The sequence below is a fragment of the Marmota marmota genome, unplaced genomic scaffold (assembly GCF_001458135.2).
Source record: "Marmota marmota marmota unplaced genomic scaffold, marMar, whole genome shotgun sequence".
Taxonomy (NCBI): Eukaryota; Metazoa; Chordata; class Mammalia; order Rodentia; family Sciuridae; genus Marmota; species Marmota marmota.
This window is the reverse complement of record NW_026000240.1, coordinates 4084657-4102786: the sequence shown is the minus strand read 5'-3', so window position 1 is coordinate 4102786 and position 18130 is coordinate 4084657. Positions and strand designations below refer to the sequence as shown.

The 18130-nt window shown below is 41.8% G+C and overlaps 1 protein-coding gene across 23 annotated transcripts in view; it reads left to right on the top strand.

Annotated features, from left to right (window-relative positions):
• The window catches only part of Kalrn (kalirin RhoGEF kinase), a 577550-nt gene that overhangs the window by 267290 nt on the left and 292130 nt on the right, over window positions 1-18130 (top strand). For 16 of the 23 annotated variants that reach the window (XM_048794027.1, XM_048794026.1, XM_048794025.1 and 13 more), the window contains 3 exons: window positions 6970-7161; window positions 14060-14268; window positions 17654-17828. In XM_048794027.1, coding sequence (XP_048649984.1) covers window positions 6970-7161; window positions 14060-14268; window positions 17654-17828 — 576 coding nt within the window. Of the gene's footprint in view, window positions 1-6628; window positions 7162-14059; window positions 14269-17653; window positions 17829-18130 lie in introns of those variants that run through there. The other 7 variants (XM_048794031.1, XM_048794029.1, XM_048794051.1 and 4 more) reach the window with 2 other exon arrangements.

The following is an 18130-nucleotide window of genomic DNA, read 5'->3' as shown; positions in this document are numbered from 1 at the left end:
ATATTTGGAAAATTTTCTGATATTATTTTATTGAAAAGATTGTTTATTCCTTTAGTTTAGTTTATATCTCCAAGCCTTCATCTATCCTGATAAATCTAAAATTTGTTTTGTTTTGTTTTTAGGTTATCCCATTTCTCTTGGAAGTTCTGCTCATGATCTCTTAACATCTTTTCTCCATGGTTAACTTTGTTTTCAAGATTATGTTTTTTTATCTTCATTGCTTGAAACTCTGCCTTCCAAGTGATTTAGTCTGTTGGAGATGCTTTCAATTGAATTTTTAATTGGGTTTATTGATTCCTTCATTTTGAGGATTTCTGCCTATTTTTTCCCAGAAACTCTCTTTATTGAAGTGATCTTTCACTACCTATATTTTCTCTCTGATTTCCCTCCTTATACCATCCTTTACTTCACAGATCAGTTTAACTATGTACATTCTAAAATCCTTCTCTGACATTTCTTCCACTGTGGTATCAATGGATTCTTTTATTGGGGTACTTTGGTTTGTTTGGGGTGATTTGTGCCCTTGCTTTTTCATGTTATTTGTGTGTCTACCCATCTATCAGTATGGATCTGAGGCAATAGAGTTTCTATCCTGTTGACTTAGAATGACTGTGAAGGTTTCCAGTACTTAGAGTATTCACTTTTTAGAGGGTAACAAATAACAACAACAACCAATGCAAACAATATACAGCATTAAACCAAATAGTTCTTACTATGACATCTACAATGTTAATTACAACAATTAACAGAAATAATATGATCAGTTATTGCCTATAATAAAAAACAGCAAGTTTGCAAAAGAGTACAATTTCAAACGATGGACAGGAGAGAACAGAAGTGATATAGAACGTGATGGTTATGAGGGAGTAGAAGAGCAGATAGAAATAAAAAACTAAAGGAAGAGTGAAAGAGAAAACAATAGAGATTGGCTATTAGCAGAAGAAAGGAGAGAAAGGATCAGGGGAAACAAGTAAGAGGAAAAAATATATGTAAAATAAAAATTTTTTCAAAGTTAAAAATAAAAATAAAAGAATACAAAACTAAAATATATTAATCAAACATCCCGGTCCTCAAAAAACTTATCCATGAACAATAACTGGCTTTAAAAATGCTAGAAATGAAAAAAATATGTATATGTATAAATGTCCATGTGTCATTAAAGTTGCAATTAAACAGAGGAAAGAAAAAAAAGGAGAAAAAAACTCTATGAAAAGTTAAATAATCCTTTCTGTTGGAGTTCAAAAGATTCTCAGCTTCTCCTCTCAGGTGTTTTAGGTGGGGTATTCTGGAGTGTGAAGCTCCACCCTTCGGATTGCTGGTTAAAAGAGGTAATCTTTTTTTATGATTTTTTAAAAATTTCTTATATACCTCACAATAGAGGAGTGCATTGCATTCATAATTTTTTTGCATTACAATTCTTAATACAACTTTATACCACAATTTATCAAATCTCTGTTTGGTGTACAAATTCACATCTTCATACGTGAAATCTTATAGGCAGAATTCCTGGAGACAGGGTTGAGGCTTAGGTGGGTTCCAGACTCTGCTGAATGCCCCTTGGTCTGGAGATTTTAAATCAGTACACCTCCAGGGCCCAGTAATTGCCAGTCATGCTGGAAGACTGTACCCCAGTGATCTCCCTTGGGTTCCATTCCTGGAGGAGCCAATTCTTAGTCCCCTACATCATCTTCGGCCCCCACATTTCCTGGTCTTGGGTTCAGTCTCCAAACTCAATCTCTCCCATCCCTACCCTTCTGAATTCCCAGCCAGATGCATCTCGCCCAGCTGTTCCTGGAGGGGGACGCTAGAGCTAGTAGGTTTCCATGAGCAGTTGCCCCCTGTGTAAACCTCTCTCCACATTTGATTTTCTTCTTGTCACTTAAGTACATTCTCTGTTGTGCAGTATGTGTTTACTGGGCCTGTATTTTGGGCCAAACTTGGGTTTGCCAGGAATTGGCTCCCTCAGAAGCCAGCCCCTGCACTGAGGCTGCAAAAGGATTCCTTCCTTTTCCTTTGCATGCAACAGGGAGAGATGGTGGCTTCTTTCCTGCACAAGGATAATTTCCAATGCACCTTTCAATTTAGTCAGGCAGTGACCTTGGTCTCTAAATGCTTTGTACCCAGACATGCCTCATGCCTCCTAAAAATGTGGGTTTTTTTTAATTTCCTTACCCTTCCACTTTGCTCACAGAGGGGGACCACTCTGGCTGGTGCTTCTTTCCTTATCAAGGCAGTGGGTGTACCATTGGGGAGTTCTTCCTTATTTTATTATATCCAACCTCCTGAATCCCCAATCTGCTTAGAATGTCCATTTTTAAATTCCAGTAAAGATCCCCTCCCCCGTTATTTTTTGTTCTCCCACCTTGCTGAGAGGCTGCCTGTCTGCTTTCTTGGTTTCCTGCTGTGGAACAGCCAGGAAAGTGACTTCCTCTATTCCATCATCTTGAAAAACCCTATAAGTTAGTTGTACAGCATTTTACCTGCTTGACACTGGGATAGAGGAGCGGGGTTAAGAGGGAATAACGAGCACTACAGCCATCTGTGTGGCCAAATCTCTGACTCAGGAGCTCTGGCCACTGTAAGTCCTGTCTAAAAGCTCTAATAGTGGAGGGATCAAAATCTCAGCACTCATAACCCCTTTTTGGTATATCAGTTGGGACATATCAATAAGGGATCAAGTCCAAGGCATGGCTAAAAGGCTAGGAAAACAATAAATGCCCAGGAACAAAACTAAGAGTAAGGTCAACTCTAGCTCTGGGGCAATAGCCATTGTTGATTTGGTCAGAAGGTGAACAAGCATAGGTTTGTTGTGATCTTTGCCCCAACCTGGGAACAATGATAGGGATCACTATATATTTTTGATAAGAAAAAGAGATAGGATAAACAAAATGGAATGATTAATGGAAAATGAATTCTAGCATGTAAGGTCTTGTACCAGGTAATTAATGAAGACAAAGGGTCAAATGTTAGGCGTGGTGGGAATTGGTGTATTATTAATTTATTAATTTGTTCGCTAAATATTTCTGAAGCAGTTGTTTGGTGCTAAACACTAAGGAAGAGATGAAAGACATTATCCATCCCTAAACAGATGAGAGAAGCAAACGTTTGCATTAGAATATGGCAGATACCATAGAGGAAGGCAGTACAGGTCACTCTGGGAGACCAGAGGAGGGCACTTAAGCCAACCTTGGGAAAGAAGGTGGACATGAAGGTGCACTTCCTAAAGGAAATGATGCTCAGGCTGGATCTTAAAGGTAAATGAGAGTTGGTTAAGTAGGAAAATGAGGAGAAGGGCATTCCAAGCAAAAGGAAGTGTGTTCAGAGATACACAGGCAGGCATCAGGGCATGCACTTCTACAAAAGCCAGATGTTTATTTCCTAGGCTGTTTGTAGGGGTGATGGGAATCGAAGTTGAAGGGGAAATTAGATATCAGATGGAGAAGAGCCCTCAATGCCATGCTGAGGCATTTTACTCCAAGGGTGTAGAAGCCACAGAATGGTTTAAGTAGGCATGAGATGTGCCTGGATCTGGATTTAGAAGTTCTTTCTGGTAGTAATAGGGAGAAGAGCTGAGCAAAGGTAGAGCAGGGAGCCTGACTTTTAATGCAGACTACCCTGTAGCCCTCCCATCTGTCTGTATTGTCCTTTTTTCTCTATAAAATCTGTCATACACTCTTCCCTGTCTTACTCAACTTGAGTTCTCTAATTTTAGTCAGGTTGATTCAACTTACCTGAACATAACATGTTCATTCCCACCTCTGATCTTGTTCATTCAATGAACGTTTTACAGCCACAGTACCCAGGCGTGGGAGAACCAGAGACAAATAAAACATGGAACCCTCCTTTAAGGAGCTTATAGACTATGAGGAAGACAGCATGGAGACCCATGATTCCCGTGGCCTGGGACAGTGGCTGTGGTGTGGAATGAACATAGAGCACCCTAGACACAAAGAGAAAGAGAATCCTGTCTGTGAGAAACCTTCCTCCTCTTCCTCCTCCTGCTCACAAAATGCTCCCCATCTTCAGGCCTCTGCCTGCACTCTGGCAGAGTATAATGGTTTGGAGCTTGAGCTCTATAGCCAGACAACAGGTTAATCCTAATTCTCCCATTTTAGAGTTATGTGACTTTTACCAGAAATTCTTGTGCCTCGGTTTCTTCTCCTGTAAAATGGGTCTGATGGCTACACCAGTTTCATGGGGTTATGGTGAGGATTAAAGGAAATAGTATGCATAAAAGGCTTGAAGATGGTTTGGGGCATGTGAAAAAATATTCAATAATTATTGACTATCAAAAACTGTTTTTAGTTTTTACTCATTTTCTGTCCAGCCCCAATGTCATGTGAAGAAACTTTAACCACTAATGATCCCTTACTATTTGCTTGCCCCTTCTGATGTGTTGTCATGTGCCTGAGGAATGATCTTCTTTTACGGCAGAATACAATTCATATACATCTGTACTCCTGAGATAAGTACGGCACTGGGTGTGAATTAAGATGGACAGCAACTCAAGGGATTTCTGGGACACTTTTTGTGTTAAAACTAGGAATGTCCTAGGCCTTTTATGCAGTGAGCACTTGGTTTTACTTTTTTTTTTTAATGGTCCTAAACCTAACTTGTAAGAAAGCTTACTTTCTAAGCTTTGCCACAAATTTGTGTTTATTGTTTAGAAAATATTAAGTTGTGATCCCAAAAAAGGGGATTCATGGGATTTCCTAGGACTTAGGTAGAAGATTTGAGGGCTTTATGAAACACAATCTCTCTCATGAATATAAAGGTCTATTTACTAGAAATTGATTCCAATCCTATAAGAGCCTTTTGTAACTTGGCCCACTGCCCCCAAAGCCTCCCCTGTCTGTCACTGCCCATCTCACACTGCGTTTCCCTCATAACTCTGAATCAGACTTCCTTAATTTGTTTTCCAGAATTGCCATTCTTTAACTCAGTGGGGTTTAACCCCACCCCCACCCTTCTCAGCTTCCTTCCACGTAGCAGCTCCAGTTAAACATGAATTTTCCAGTTGGGGCCATATGATTTTTCCTCCTTTCAGCTCTATCTTACCAGAACTGGGATAGCATTTACCCTGGACAATTGCTTTCAGTAAGCATTCCTTAAGGATCCCCTGGGCCTCCCTGGGAATTCTTAAAAGCCAAGATGAATATTTGCTGACGGCCTCCCTAGCTTCATGATCCGTGTAAGAACAACAGAGAGTCTGGGTCATCAGCCTCCCAACGGCTCAACCCCAGCGTATTAGTTCCCGACAGCTGCCATGTCAAAGCACCACACACTGCCTGACAACAGAAATTTGTCTTCTCATAGTTTTGGAGGGTAGAAGTCCAAGCTCAGTGTATGAGCAGGATTGGTTCTTAAGAGCCTGAGAGAGAAATCTTCCTTTCTCTTCCACAGCCAATGGCCTTCCTTGATTTGTAGCTACAACCACTAATCTCTGCCTTTGTCTTCACATGGTGTTCTCCCTACATGCCTCTGTCTTCATGTGATGCTCTTTTTCTCTCCATCTACCTCAAATGGGGATAGACTCAGGGCCTTACACATGCTAGGCAAGTGCTCTATCACTGAGTCACAGCCTATCCCTTTTAATCTCATTTTGAGACAGGGTCTTGCTAAGTTGTCCAAGGTGACATGTTGTTTTGGTCTTAGGGTTTTTGTTTTTTTTTTTAAGTAAGGAAACTAGTCACATTGTATTAAGGGCCCATCTTCCTCTAGTATGGTTTGATTTTAATGTAACTAATTACATCTGAAATGATCCTGTTTTCCAATAAGGCCACATTCTGAGATATTGAGGATCAGGAGTTTAACATGGATTTTGGGGAAACACAATCCAGTCCTGAACACCCAGATCTTCAGGGGAATCCTGTAAAATTCCATGAAGACATGGAAGTCTTACATGGTTTATGAGTATCATAAACCCGTTTCCGTTCTCCACTCACTGTGTGTTTGAGACTGACAGTTTCTGCTTCCGGATCCACAGTAAACACCACTACAGAACACTATGCTGGCTTGAAAGACTTTCAGAAATATATGTACACCTGAATCATTGGGATGACATCCGGATATGTCGGGCCTTTTCTTAAAAAACTGCTGAGGAAAAGTGTATTCATGGCCTATAATGTAATAACTGTTATAAAGTCAATGACTCCCATCCTGGTGAATAATAATTATAAGTTGGGTGCATTTTGAAATACTCTGGGGGTTGGAGGAGTGTGTGTGTGTGTGTGTGTGTGTGTGTGTGTGTGTGTATCTGTGGTGCAAGCATGCATATGAAGCAGTAGCTCTTGATAAACAAAATCACCAGATTCCGCCACTCCCACCCACCTCCCCAGCTTTCCTTCAAACAGCCTTAGCTGAGGCACAGGGAGTAGCCTGCTTCTGCTCTCCCCAGCTCAGGCTGCTTCCTTCTGTTAGTTCCTTAGAGTGGCTGACCCTTCCCTCCAGAGAGATAGCTCCCTTCCAAAAGATAAACACCCATAGTTACAGGGAACTAGGCGGGGAGGCAAAGCAAGTCTGTTAGTTAGTGTTTTTATGGTGTTCTCACATAGAAACACAGACCATCTCTGTGGATGCGCTATTTCTGACTCTGGAGATAGCCTGAGATGTGAGGCAAATGATGGGGCTCAGGGAGAGGAGGGAGTAAGGAGCAGGAAGGATGTGGAGATTCTCACAGGTCTCCCCGCTTCTCTGCAGAGACTTTGCACCTCTGAGAAATCCCAGAGGTGGCTGAGGCCCCTAGCTAGTGCCCACTGTGCGGAGCAGCCCCACACAAGCTGCTTGCCTGCTGCAGGGCCCCGTGCCAGCTCCGCGCACAGCGTCTTGGTGCCAGATCAGGGAGCTGTTGGCTCGGCGCCTCCGCTCTCTGCTCCAGCTCACTCAGGGAGCCCCTGGGTGGGCTGTAGGAAGGCGCGAAGCTTGTTTCCTGACTGCAAGTTGACTTTGCCTCACTGTTGTTGCTGGCAGAACACATACACCAATGCGGACAAGCTCCTAGAAGCTGCGGAGCAGTTGGCTCAGACAGGGGAATGTGACCCAGAGGAGATCTATAAGGCAGCTCGACACCTGGAGGTGCGCATCCAAGACTTCGTGCGCAGGGTGGAGCAGCGGAAGCTTCTCCTGGACATGTCCGTCTCCTTTCACACACACACCAAAGAGGTAAGGGGTATGGGGCTCTCGGCCCTGGCAGGGGTCAAGTGGTATTCCTAGTAATAGGGACTGAGGTCTGACCAGGGTCCTGGTTGGGCTAGGAGTTATCAGCCTCCAACCTTGGTGATATTAACAATTTGTTTCTGATAACCTGCATTTAGGTTCTTACCAAATGGGGCAAAATTTCCTCTCATCATCTCTGGAGTGGGAGGGCAGTACAGGCATTAGTTTCAGGGGTCTGGTGGAGCATTCAGTCTACAGCTGGAGAAATTTGGAGATCCCTAGTAGAGAAATAGTCACTGCAGAAGGAGATGAAAGGGGAACACAAGCATTCTGTCCACTCCACACCCATTTCTCTTGGTTGCTATTTCCTGTCATAAATCAGCCTCATAGGACTTTAACCAGGTATCTTTGCTACCAGCATGGAGCATACAAAGTTTACAAGTGTGTTCTATTTTATTGATTTTTAAAATTGGGAATTTAGTCGTCTTCTTGAGGTCTGCAGCAAGTGGGTATTAAAGTTGATGCTTACTTTGCTTGGATATGGAGTGATAGGCAATGAAGGAAGGGTGGCTGAGGGGTCCTCCATGTAGGCGGAGGCAAACAGGGCTTAAATCCCGGGCAGAATCATTCTCCAAGTGGAAAAAGGAGAGGGAAGGATGTATTACATGAAGGGGCCGGAGGTCAGAAGAGCACCCTACAGAGGAGGAGGGTGACAATCATGTGATTGCTTTTCATTTCTAACAGGGGATATTCTGAAATTGAGTAAGCATCCAGGAAGGAGGCCCATTTAGCATCTCCTGCAATAACAACCTTGGCAGAGGAATTCATTTGGTGTATGCATGCTTGTGTTCCCTCAGGAATTCATTTTAATGGAGTATTAATTAAAGTTTGATTGCTGCTCAGGAAAAAAAAAGTTAACCCTACTTAATTAAGTTGATTTTTGATATTGGGAATGCATTAAGAAGCCTGGATGTTACTACTTCACAGGCTTTTCTGACACTTTGTGGGAACAAATGCGAATCATTGTGGTGACTATCAGAGAAAAACATGAAAGGATAATGTTTTCTAAACTGAGATTCCCCAGGCAGATGAAGGGCTGGCGAGCTCCCTGAAGCTGGCTCAGCTTCCTCTCTGGTGGAACCTACAGCCCCTCTATGATGAGTGCCTGTAAAGCAAGGAGATTAGCTTTAATCCAGAGCTTCCTGCCTGGTTGTCTGCTTGCTTGTGGTTCACTTGAGTTTTAATGATGGTCTCAGAAACCAAAGGCATGTGGGTCCTCTTTTAATTACAAGCCGTGGATGAGCAAATGCAGCATGAATAAACAGGAGTCACGCTCCTCATGGGGGTGTGGGGTGAAGCTCCATGAAGAAGTGGTGGACAAGATCCATGTTTGTGGAAATACCACTCCCAAATGGTGACCCTAGCTTTCAGGATACCCATCTAGGTACATTCACCTTTTGTACATGGAACCTGAAAGTTGAGGTTCTATCCATATAATACTGCCAAAAAACATATAAGCTTGTACAAGTCACTTTGACTCTGACCCTGGGTTTCATTTATAAAATGATGCAGTCAGACTTGGTACCCTAAGGCCCTTTACAGTTCTAATATACCCAAGACTCCTTTCTTCTTCTTTATTTGATGTCGATAATTAATAATAATTATAATGAAGCATGGAGTAGTAGAGATGATTCACATAGTCTAAGATTTGACTAAGAACTCTACATGTATTAGATGACATTTCTTTTTGGGGGGATGGGGGTTGAGGGGAGGGTACCAGGGATTGAACTCAGGGCACCACTGAGCCACATCCCCAGCCCTATTTTGTATTTTGTTTAGAGACAGAGTTTCGCTGAGTTGCTTAGTGCCACACTTTTGTGGAGGCTAGCTTTGAACTCACAATCTTCCTGTCTCAGTCTCCTGAGCCACTGGGATTACAGGCATGCACCACCACACCAGATGACATTTCCTTTTAATTGAGTACCTACTAATTGTCATACACATATGTCATCTCAGGTGATCTTTATGATAATTTTATGGTATAGATTTTATTAAACACACTTTCAAATAGGGAATTTTCAGAAAATAACTTGTCTAAGGTTACAGAGTTTCTCAGTAGTGGAACTGAGAATTTTATCTATCTTCTTAAATACAAGGTTTGGATTTGGGGAGCATTTTGGATTTCAGGATTTTGGATTAGGGATGCTCAGCTTGCACACACCTGTACTCCTAACTGCTGGCTGTGCCCTTGTCCTTGTTTGTACTGTGTCTCCCCTCCTTTGCTCTTGCTTCTCCTTGCTCTTCTTTTCCATTTTTAGAGGAACTTGATAGGGAGGTAGATCTTGGCTAAGAAACATAAAATGTTGCCAGGGCCCCTGGACAATGGGAAGCTAGTAGTCTCTCCTAAGAAAAAGAAAAGGAGCGGGGAGAAGAAACGAGAGGAAGCCCCCATTCTACAACATCTTTCATCTATCCCAGTGCTTTGTCCCCAACTCTGAGGAGGATGAAAACAAATGAGATGGGGTCAGGAGTCTGAATCACCAAAAGAAGCCTTCCCTGGGCTCTGCACAGCAGGCAGAAGTGGATTATTAATGGGCAGAAGTGGCCTCCTTCAGTGCTCTGATGAAAGAACTCCTGTGGTTTGATTTTCCATACTCTGTTTAATACCATTCAAGACTCACCACCTCTCAAACCTAGCTAAGCATGGGTCCTCTTTGATGCTGGGACCTTTAACTATGGACTCCTTCCTCTTGGCTCTAGGCAAACCTCTGGCTTTTCATTTAAGGCAGAATTAGCAGACACATGTACTGTTCTAGAAATCTGTCAGGGAATTCTGAGTTGCTGCAGTTGTTTTCTCCTTCTCCAGTAAATAGAGCGAATGGAAGAAAAATCTGCTCAGCTTTGATAAAGTGGCATTGAATATTGCTGATAAACATTGTTATAGATCCTACCTGCCTAATTATGAATGGCTCTTTTCTTCTTCCCTCTTTTCTTTCTTCCTGCAATAATTTTCTGGGTTCCTACAATATTTGCTGGGTTCCTACAATAAATGCCAATTTGTAATAGAATGTCATCATAGGATATGATTTTCTTGGAATGAAGGCCCCCTTTACAGTACATTTCTGTGTGGGACCCAAACATTCATTTTCATAATGGCTTAACCTAGACTTCCTATGATTCCCCTGGCTGAAGTTCAAAATTTTACTTTTTCCCACTTTCCACATCAAAAGGTTGACTCTGATTAGGATCGGAGAGGAAACAGAAGGAAAATATGAAAATCATTTCATCTGCAAATTAAAGACTCTGCTTTATCCTGTTGACTTTACTTTTTGAATTCTTTGTGACCTCAGGAGTATGAAAGGTTAAACCCATTGAGTCATTTTATTACAGTGCTATTAATAATCTTGAATGATTAGAGACCATCTAACTGTTCCTCATTGGATAGAACATATAGATGCAAATCTTAGTGCGTCTGTGTAGTGAAATATTACACAGTCATTATAAACCATATGGCCAGAGTCATTAATGACACAAGGAAGGGTTATAGCATACAGTACTTAAACCATATATCTAGCATGGTGGCAATTTGGATCACACACATAGAATAAAGATTTGAAGTAATAAACAAGAAGAATGAATTTTTAAGAATATTTTTCTGTTTAATAAGTTTTTTCAATGTTATTTTCAACATAATCAGGAAAAACCTAATAAATGATATTTTCCAAAATCATTTTTTTTCTTTGCAGTGCTGGGGATCCAACCCAAGGCCTTACACATGCTAAGTGAGTGCTCTGCTATTGAGCTGTACCCTCTAGCCCTTCCAAAACAAACTTTATATCCCTACTTAGAAGAACTACCTGATGCAGAGGGGAAACAAACAAGTGCTTGGGATCTTATGCAGCCAGAGCCTCAGCTATTAGCACAAATTGTGCTAAACTTTTTTTTTTTGTGTGTGTGTGTGTGTGTATGTGTGTGTGTGTGTACTTTTAAACCTGGGGCCAAGAGGGCAGCTGGCTTTTGCTGGTCTGGAGAGCTAGGAAAGGTGTAGGGAAAAGCAATGACCTCAGACTTCATTCTCTTTGTCCAGGGACAGGGAATTTGTAGCATGTGTCATCTGTTCTGCAGAGATTACCCAAACAGAATTCTCTTTCTTGGCTGTGTTTCCATGGAAATGCTGCAGTCCCTGGGATTTCAAAATATCAGTTTTTAGATATTTTTGTAGTAAGAAGGTGAGAGTCAAAGGAAGTAATGTAGCCAAAGTAACCAACGTCAGCTCTTAATTAGTTTTATTAAATGCCCACTTCCATTTGTTTCTCACCCTGTGTCATTCTGCCACACCATCAACTGTTCATAAGCACATGCATATACACAGGACCATGCACACACCCATAAACACCAGAAGCACTCCCATATACATATGTTCCTCTACCCACCCACCCCAGAATCAGAACTAAATCATCTTCAAAAATGATGATGCCCTCAAGAACAAAATAACTTCATTCTCTATTTAAATTGCCAAACTGTTGTGGTATTTATTTAAAAAATAAAAGCTGGTGGTCAATGCCAAAGAAAAATGCTCTCTTCAAAATGAGAGTGGAAGTTTACCCTATGGGAATGACACTCCTTCCTGTACCCTTAAAGGCCAGTCAACTGTACCAGCTCATTGACTACCAGAGTGTGAAAATGCCAATCAGCAGGAGAAGTGAAGAAGTAAATAACTTCTTCCCTCAACCATTCATCCATAAAACACACTATTTCTACAGAACTTCTAGTGTCTCCCTTGCTTATCTATTTCCTTCCTCCTGCTTTTTTAGGTCTCCCTTTTCTTTGGCTGTCCAGCTATGCAGGATAGCATGGGGGGTGTGGACTGGCCCTTCAGGACCTCACTGGTTTCACCATTAGGCCTAACCTGAAGACATGAATTGGTATCAACATTCTTTATATACAACCAGAGATATGAAAAATTGTGCTGTATATGTGTAATATGAATTGTAATGCATTTTGCTGTCATTTATTTTTTAAAAATTGATTAAAAAAAAGAGATCACTAAAGGCTCCCTTAACTCCAAATTAGACTCATTCTTTTGCATGTAGTTCTTTGGGACACAACTACATGTGTTCTGAGAGAAATAATACACAAAGCATGAACCACATATACTTGCCAAGTAGGGAGAAGGACCCTGAAAAAATGGGTCACAGTACAGATCCATTTTGATCAAGAAACAGGGTCTGGAAATGACTGGACTATGGGATTCTTTCTGGGGAGAGGCAGATGGATGGAGGAGTTACAGTGCTAACATGTTATACCCTAGATAAATGGAGGGTAAAGAGGGTTCCTCAAGGAGAGAAAAATAAAATAGATGACAGAAAGGAAAAAACACATAAAGGTCACTACTGCCCTGATTTTACCTAATATGTTCTGGCAATCACTGGCTTATAGAAGCTTGATGTAAAAACTTTTTTGCTAGATCTCATCATTGGTTATCTGATAATAAGCAAATGAGTAATGATATTTTCTCTGTTATCTGTACTTTTTTACAAAGCAATCTAGGTATGCTTATCAGGGCCCATGTAGAGGAGACCTGTAGACATTCAGATAGTAGGAAAATTTCAGTTTAAGGAATGAAATATCATCCCTTACCCATGGTTTAGCAATACGAGTGTTTATTTCTGACTACATTATGGTGTTGTACTAAGTCTAAGATGTGCTTATTCAAAATTATGAGCTTGTAATTTAAGTTTGCTCCTACCTGCCAGTGACTGTGTGCACATGGTCTCATGGGATTTCTAGTCTCTCTCTCTCTCTCTCTCTCTCTCTCTCTCTCTCTCTCTCTCTCTCTTCTGAAGCTTTCCAGGTTTTAAGTAGTACCTTAACTTGGTATCACAATTGTCTACAAACTGCTGCTAAACTCTCTGAACTTTGGATGTCTTGGTGTCAAAGCCATGTCTGCCATTTTTCATACCTTCTGACTTTCTACCAATTTTTTATCCACTGGCTTTTATGCTGGAAGGGCCCTGAGTTTATCTTTCTTGCAAGCCAGGTAAAAACTCTTGGTTTCAAAGTAGATGCTATGCTCATCTTCCACTCCCTTGTATATGGAAATAATCAACATAATAGTCAAAAGTGGATCCCTGTTAAAAGCCACTGGAGACCTATTTTCAGTATGTGGAAGAGCTATCAATAAATGAGTTTTCGGTAATTCAGCTCAACCCCTCATCACATCCAGTGCTCATTCTGCTCAAAACACTAAGACTTTAGCTCTTTTAAACTCTTCTGATCAGTAATATCCTGGTTGCATTTCATCTTCTTGAATATCGTGTGGAAGTATCTTATACTTTTATTAAAATTAAGATAAACTGTATGGCATTCAGCTTTCTAAGCAACCATAGAAATCTTGAAAAGAACACAGTAGTTTAGCACAGATGATGCTACATTAATCTTGTTTTGATTCTTATTGAGCACCACCTTCTTTTTTGCACAATTTCTATGGATTAATGTCTAGTTGCATGGAAGAAGTATTCAGAACCCTTGCTTTTCTCCTTTCTGAAAGATAAAATAATATTTGTCCATTTGAGTCTTCTGTTTTTCTGAATCTCTAAAAGGTAAGGGATCTCCTTGCTTTGAGAGATCTGCAGGTTTCCATGAACCTCAGGGTGGTTCCTTTCCTTAAGGAGTGCCAACACCAGTGGAGTAAACTTGGCAAAGATGGGTAATGAACATAAGTAAGGAATCATAAACCAACCTACAGCATGCACAAGCACCCATAGGTGTGCTGATGAGGGCAGTCAGACTTTGCACACACTGGCTGAGGGTAGATGGGGTGACTCCAGTCCTGCTTGCTTGTCCTCGGGTGGGCCTGACCTCTCCCATCTGTCCTGAGTGGAGTCTGCTGTCTCTTCCACAGTTGTGGACATGGATGGAAGACCTGCAAAAGGAGATGCTGGAAGATGTCTGTGCGGACTCTGTGGATGCGGTCCAGGAACTGATCAAGCAGTTCCAGCAGCAGCAGACCGCCACTCTGGATGCCACTCTAAATGTCATCAAGGAAGGCGAAGACCTTATCCAGCAGCTCAGGTCAGCGCCTCCCTCCCTAGGGGAGCCCACCGAGGCCAGGTCAGCATGGGCAGTGCTTTCCAGTGGGAAATGCCTCGGGCTAGACACGAGATAAGTCATGTCCCAGTCTTGACTCAACCGCAGTCCACTTTGTGGTCTTGTGTGAGTTTCAGTTTCTTCATGTGTAAGTTATAAAAATGCCTGCACCACACCCAACTCGAGTTCTTACTGAAACAGTAAATGGAAAAGCTCTAATGTTTTAAAGTATTATTGATCCCTCAAGGTGGTATTCGGCAATTGATAAGGAACATAAATACAACAAAAATTCAACATAAATGAATATCTTCATTAAGAATTCTGATGTATTTGACCATGTGGAGAAATGGACATATGGAATACAATGTTATTTGGCATCTGATCTTGGGCTGAATTCTGAACTCCTGGACCTACTGGTCACATTTGCTGTCATTTGGCTTTGGCTCCCTGAGGATGTGGAGAATGTGTGGTGATGGCCTACTTAGCTTGTTGTTACCACTTGTGACCCTTCCACTATCCCCTGCTACCTAGGAAATAAAACTCCTTTGTCAACTTAAACATACACAATCAAGAAGGGAAATCCTATCAAAAGTCGTACGTTCGTTTAGAATTGCCCACACTGTTGCCTCTTTTAAAAAATACTTTTTTAGTTGTAGATGGACACAATAACTTTATTTTATTCATTTATTTTTATATGGTGCTGAGGATCAAACCCAGCACCTCACACATACCAGATGAGTGCGCTACCACTGAGCTGCAACCCCAACCCTGTTGCCTCTTTTTTATTGGCATCATTATCTAGTTCCTGCTCCTGTCAAGGGCATTGACTCCCTAGATAAAGTGTCTCAAGGCCTTGGGCAAGCCCTTAGCTAACAGCCCCTTGCCCAGATGCTGTGTAAATAGGATTTGATGGTGTTAATGATGCCTGCCCTTGGGGACTTGTTCCTATCCCAAAATCACTGAGTTCTGGGACCTCTGCCAGCTAGAGACAGAATTAATCTCATCAACAAGTCCCAGACCAGCCTCGGTGCCTGAGGGAATTACTTTAGTTGGAGAGGGCTTTTCCCCCCATACCAGTTGTCCAATTAAATAAACAATGAGCAATTACCTTTAGAAGGCCCTGGCATGTTTTTCTGTTGAAAATTAATAATTTCTATTCTAAACATGCACATGAGATGTTCTGAATCCTCCTATTGCATACTAACAAGTCAGCCTCTTCCCCCAATTCATCTTCATGAATATATAATACATGACAGTTTTGTCTGCCTACCCAGGAAACTCCACTGTCATTTGCTTTTAATGAAAATTCCAAATAGTAGGCAGTCACTTAACCTCTCAGGGCCTCAGCTGCTTTGTCTGTGTAATTAAGGGGTTCACTCTAGGAGCTCTGTCAGCTCTAAAATTTTGTGATGGCTTCGTGATATTTCTTCACATACATCCCACTCTCTGTGGGCATGTGCTTGTGAAGACACCACATGCTCTTCACAACTGCCAACCTTGCAGAGTGCCTAAGGGCCAAGGCGGTCAGTGATGGTGAAAGCAGCAATGTGAGTGATGCCTATTCTGTAAGTTTTAAGTTCCATTGAGTTAGAACACCATAGGTGTGTGGCCAAAGGCACCAGTGACATTTACTCCTCCACTGGCCTAACTCTAGCCTAGGCTCCACTCCTAACCTCAAAACCAGTCAAAGAAGAAGAAGTAAATGGGGCTTGGTGGACATTGGCAGAATGCCTCACACACACCCGAGACAGGTCTTTTCTGGGTCTCCACTGTCCTTCTGATGACCTTCACTGAGTGCCTAAGGTGGTTTCTCATCATAACCAAGATTCCTAGTGAGTATGACACTGACATAGGTGCAGTATAACATTGTAGACGTTGTTCTCTCCTTCTGGAAGCTGAGTGATGGAGAAAGGCCGAGAGGATCAGTGAGAGAGAACAGCCAGATCATCCCAGCAGCCAAGCCCTCAACAAGTATATAATGAACAGTATCGCTACTTCTCTTGTGTTCTTCTTATGGTTGGGGGTATCCGTATAATAGTGGAGTAGGAACTGTGCTATTTCATGCACAAATTAGGTCAAGGCAAGGAGGTAGGAATTGGAAGGTCTCTGAATGATAGAAGGAAAGGTGCTTTACAAAATCTGTCTTCAGGAACAGATAGATGCCATTTCTTCTCAGATGAGTGAGGACTAAAAGGACCTAGCTTCCAGAATACCTGCTAATGACAGAAGTCAAAGCTAATGAATTACACTTGCCCTCTGACTTCTTCAGCTGTTTAAGAAACCAATGTGTCACAAGATAGTGAATGTAGCACTCTACTTCAAGTTTTAGGACCCTAGCTAACTCAGGAGCCTATAGGATCTAAGCTTTTTAAACTCTGTAGTTGTTCTCTGATGATTACCTCTTTGGAGGGCTCACTACCACCTCATTCCTAAGAGCAAGTTGGTCTCTCTATCTTTTGGCTCCTTTCTCCCTACCACTTCTGTACAGACTGCTAAGAGTGCATACCCCTCTCACACACCTGTGGCCATCTGTTCCTTTACACCCCAAATCAAAACTTATCCTCCCCAAGACCTTTGTTGGTTATCCCAGCCCCTGTAACCTAGCCTTGACACTTCACTGTGTCCTTTCAGGATTAATACATACATCGTGTTCCTGGACACAGTCTCATGTAATGTCTTGTTTAGCAGCAAACTATGAAGTGAGTAGGGCAATGGTTATTAAGTCCGCTTTATAAGTAAGGCAGCTGCAGTTCAAGGAGGTGATTTCCTAGGGCCACAAGCCCATATATGTCAGAGTGGGAGCCTAATCCAGGTTTGCAGATGCCAGATCCCAGATCCCATGTTTTCTTAACTATAGCTTGAAGCCTGTTTAAGAACACCAGCCCACAACTTCAGCATAGCATTGTAAAGTAGGTGAATAATTTTGGCAGCCATGATGTCATCTTATTTTAACAATCCTGTGAGGTAAAGTTAGGAAGGTTTTTGTTTTTGTTTTCCATATGTCTTTGTCTGTTCTTATGTAATATATATATATATATATATATATATATATATATGCATGTGCGTGTGTGTATTAAAGCTATATATCGTAGACTACACATATGTATGGAACCATTCCATTTCTCTAACATTTTATGCTCTGCAGCACCCTTTCCCATACTTTATTTCATTTGCTTTCACAGTTCCAAGAGCTAGTCTTTGAAATAGAGTTGTGAACCCAAATGATGATGATGTGTCTCCCCTCCTAAGCAGATAATGTCAGGCTCACGGTAGGAATTTGATAAATATCTGTTGTTTGAATGACTCACCAGATTCATATCTACCTTGCTCAGAGGAATCCTCCTCCTCCTCCTCTGTCTCTTTTAACATGCAAAATCTCTCTCTCTAATTTTCCCCTACTCTGCCACAGGGACTCGGCTGTGTCCAACAATAAGACGCCCCACAGTAGCTCCATCAGCCACATTGAGTCTGTCCTGCAGCAGCTGGATGATGCCCAGGTGCAGATGGAGGAGCTATTCCATGAGCGGAAAATCAAACTGGACATCTTCCTGCAGCTGCGCATCTTTGAGCAATATACCATTGAGGTAGGTGGAAGAGGGAGTATAAAGAGGCGGGCCAAGGACAGTGCTTCCAACCACAGGGTAGTAGCCTAGGGAATTTGAGGGAATTATGTATCAAGATGCCTTTTTGGAAGTGAAGAAATTCATGTTCCATGTGATATATTTCTTTCAGTCCTTCTCATCCCCTCTGCCGAGCAGAATCTCTCTGTTTTATTTTTTGTCTGTGGATTACTTCATTAGGAAGTTTTTGCTGCTGATCATTGGACTCTTATTTTGTATTTTGCTTCCTGAAACATCATGGAGTCAGCTTTGGGTTCTTGAATTCG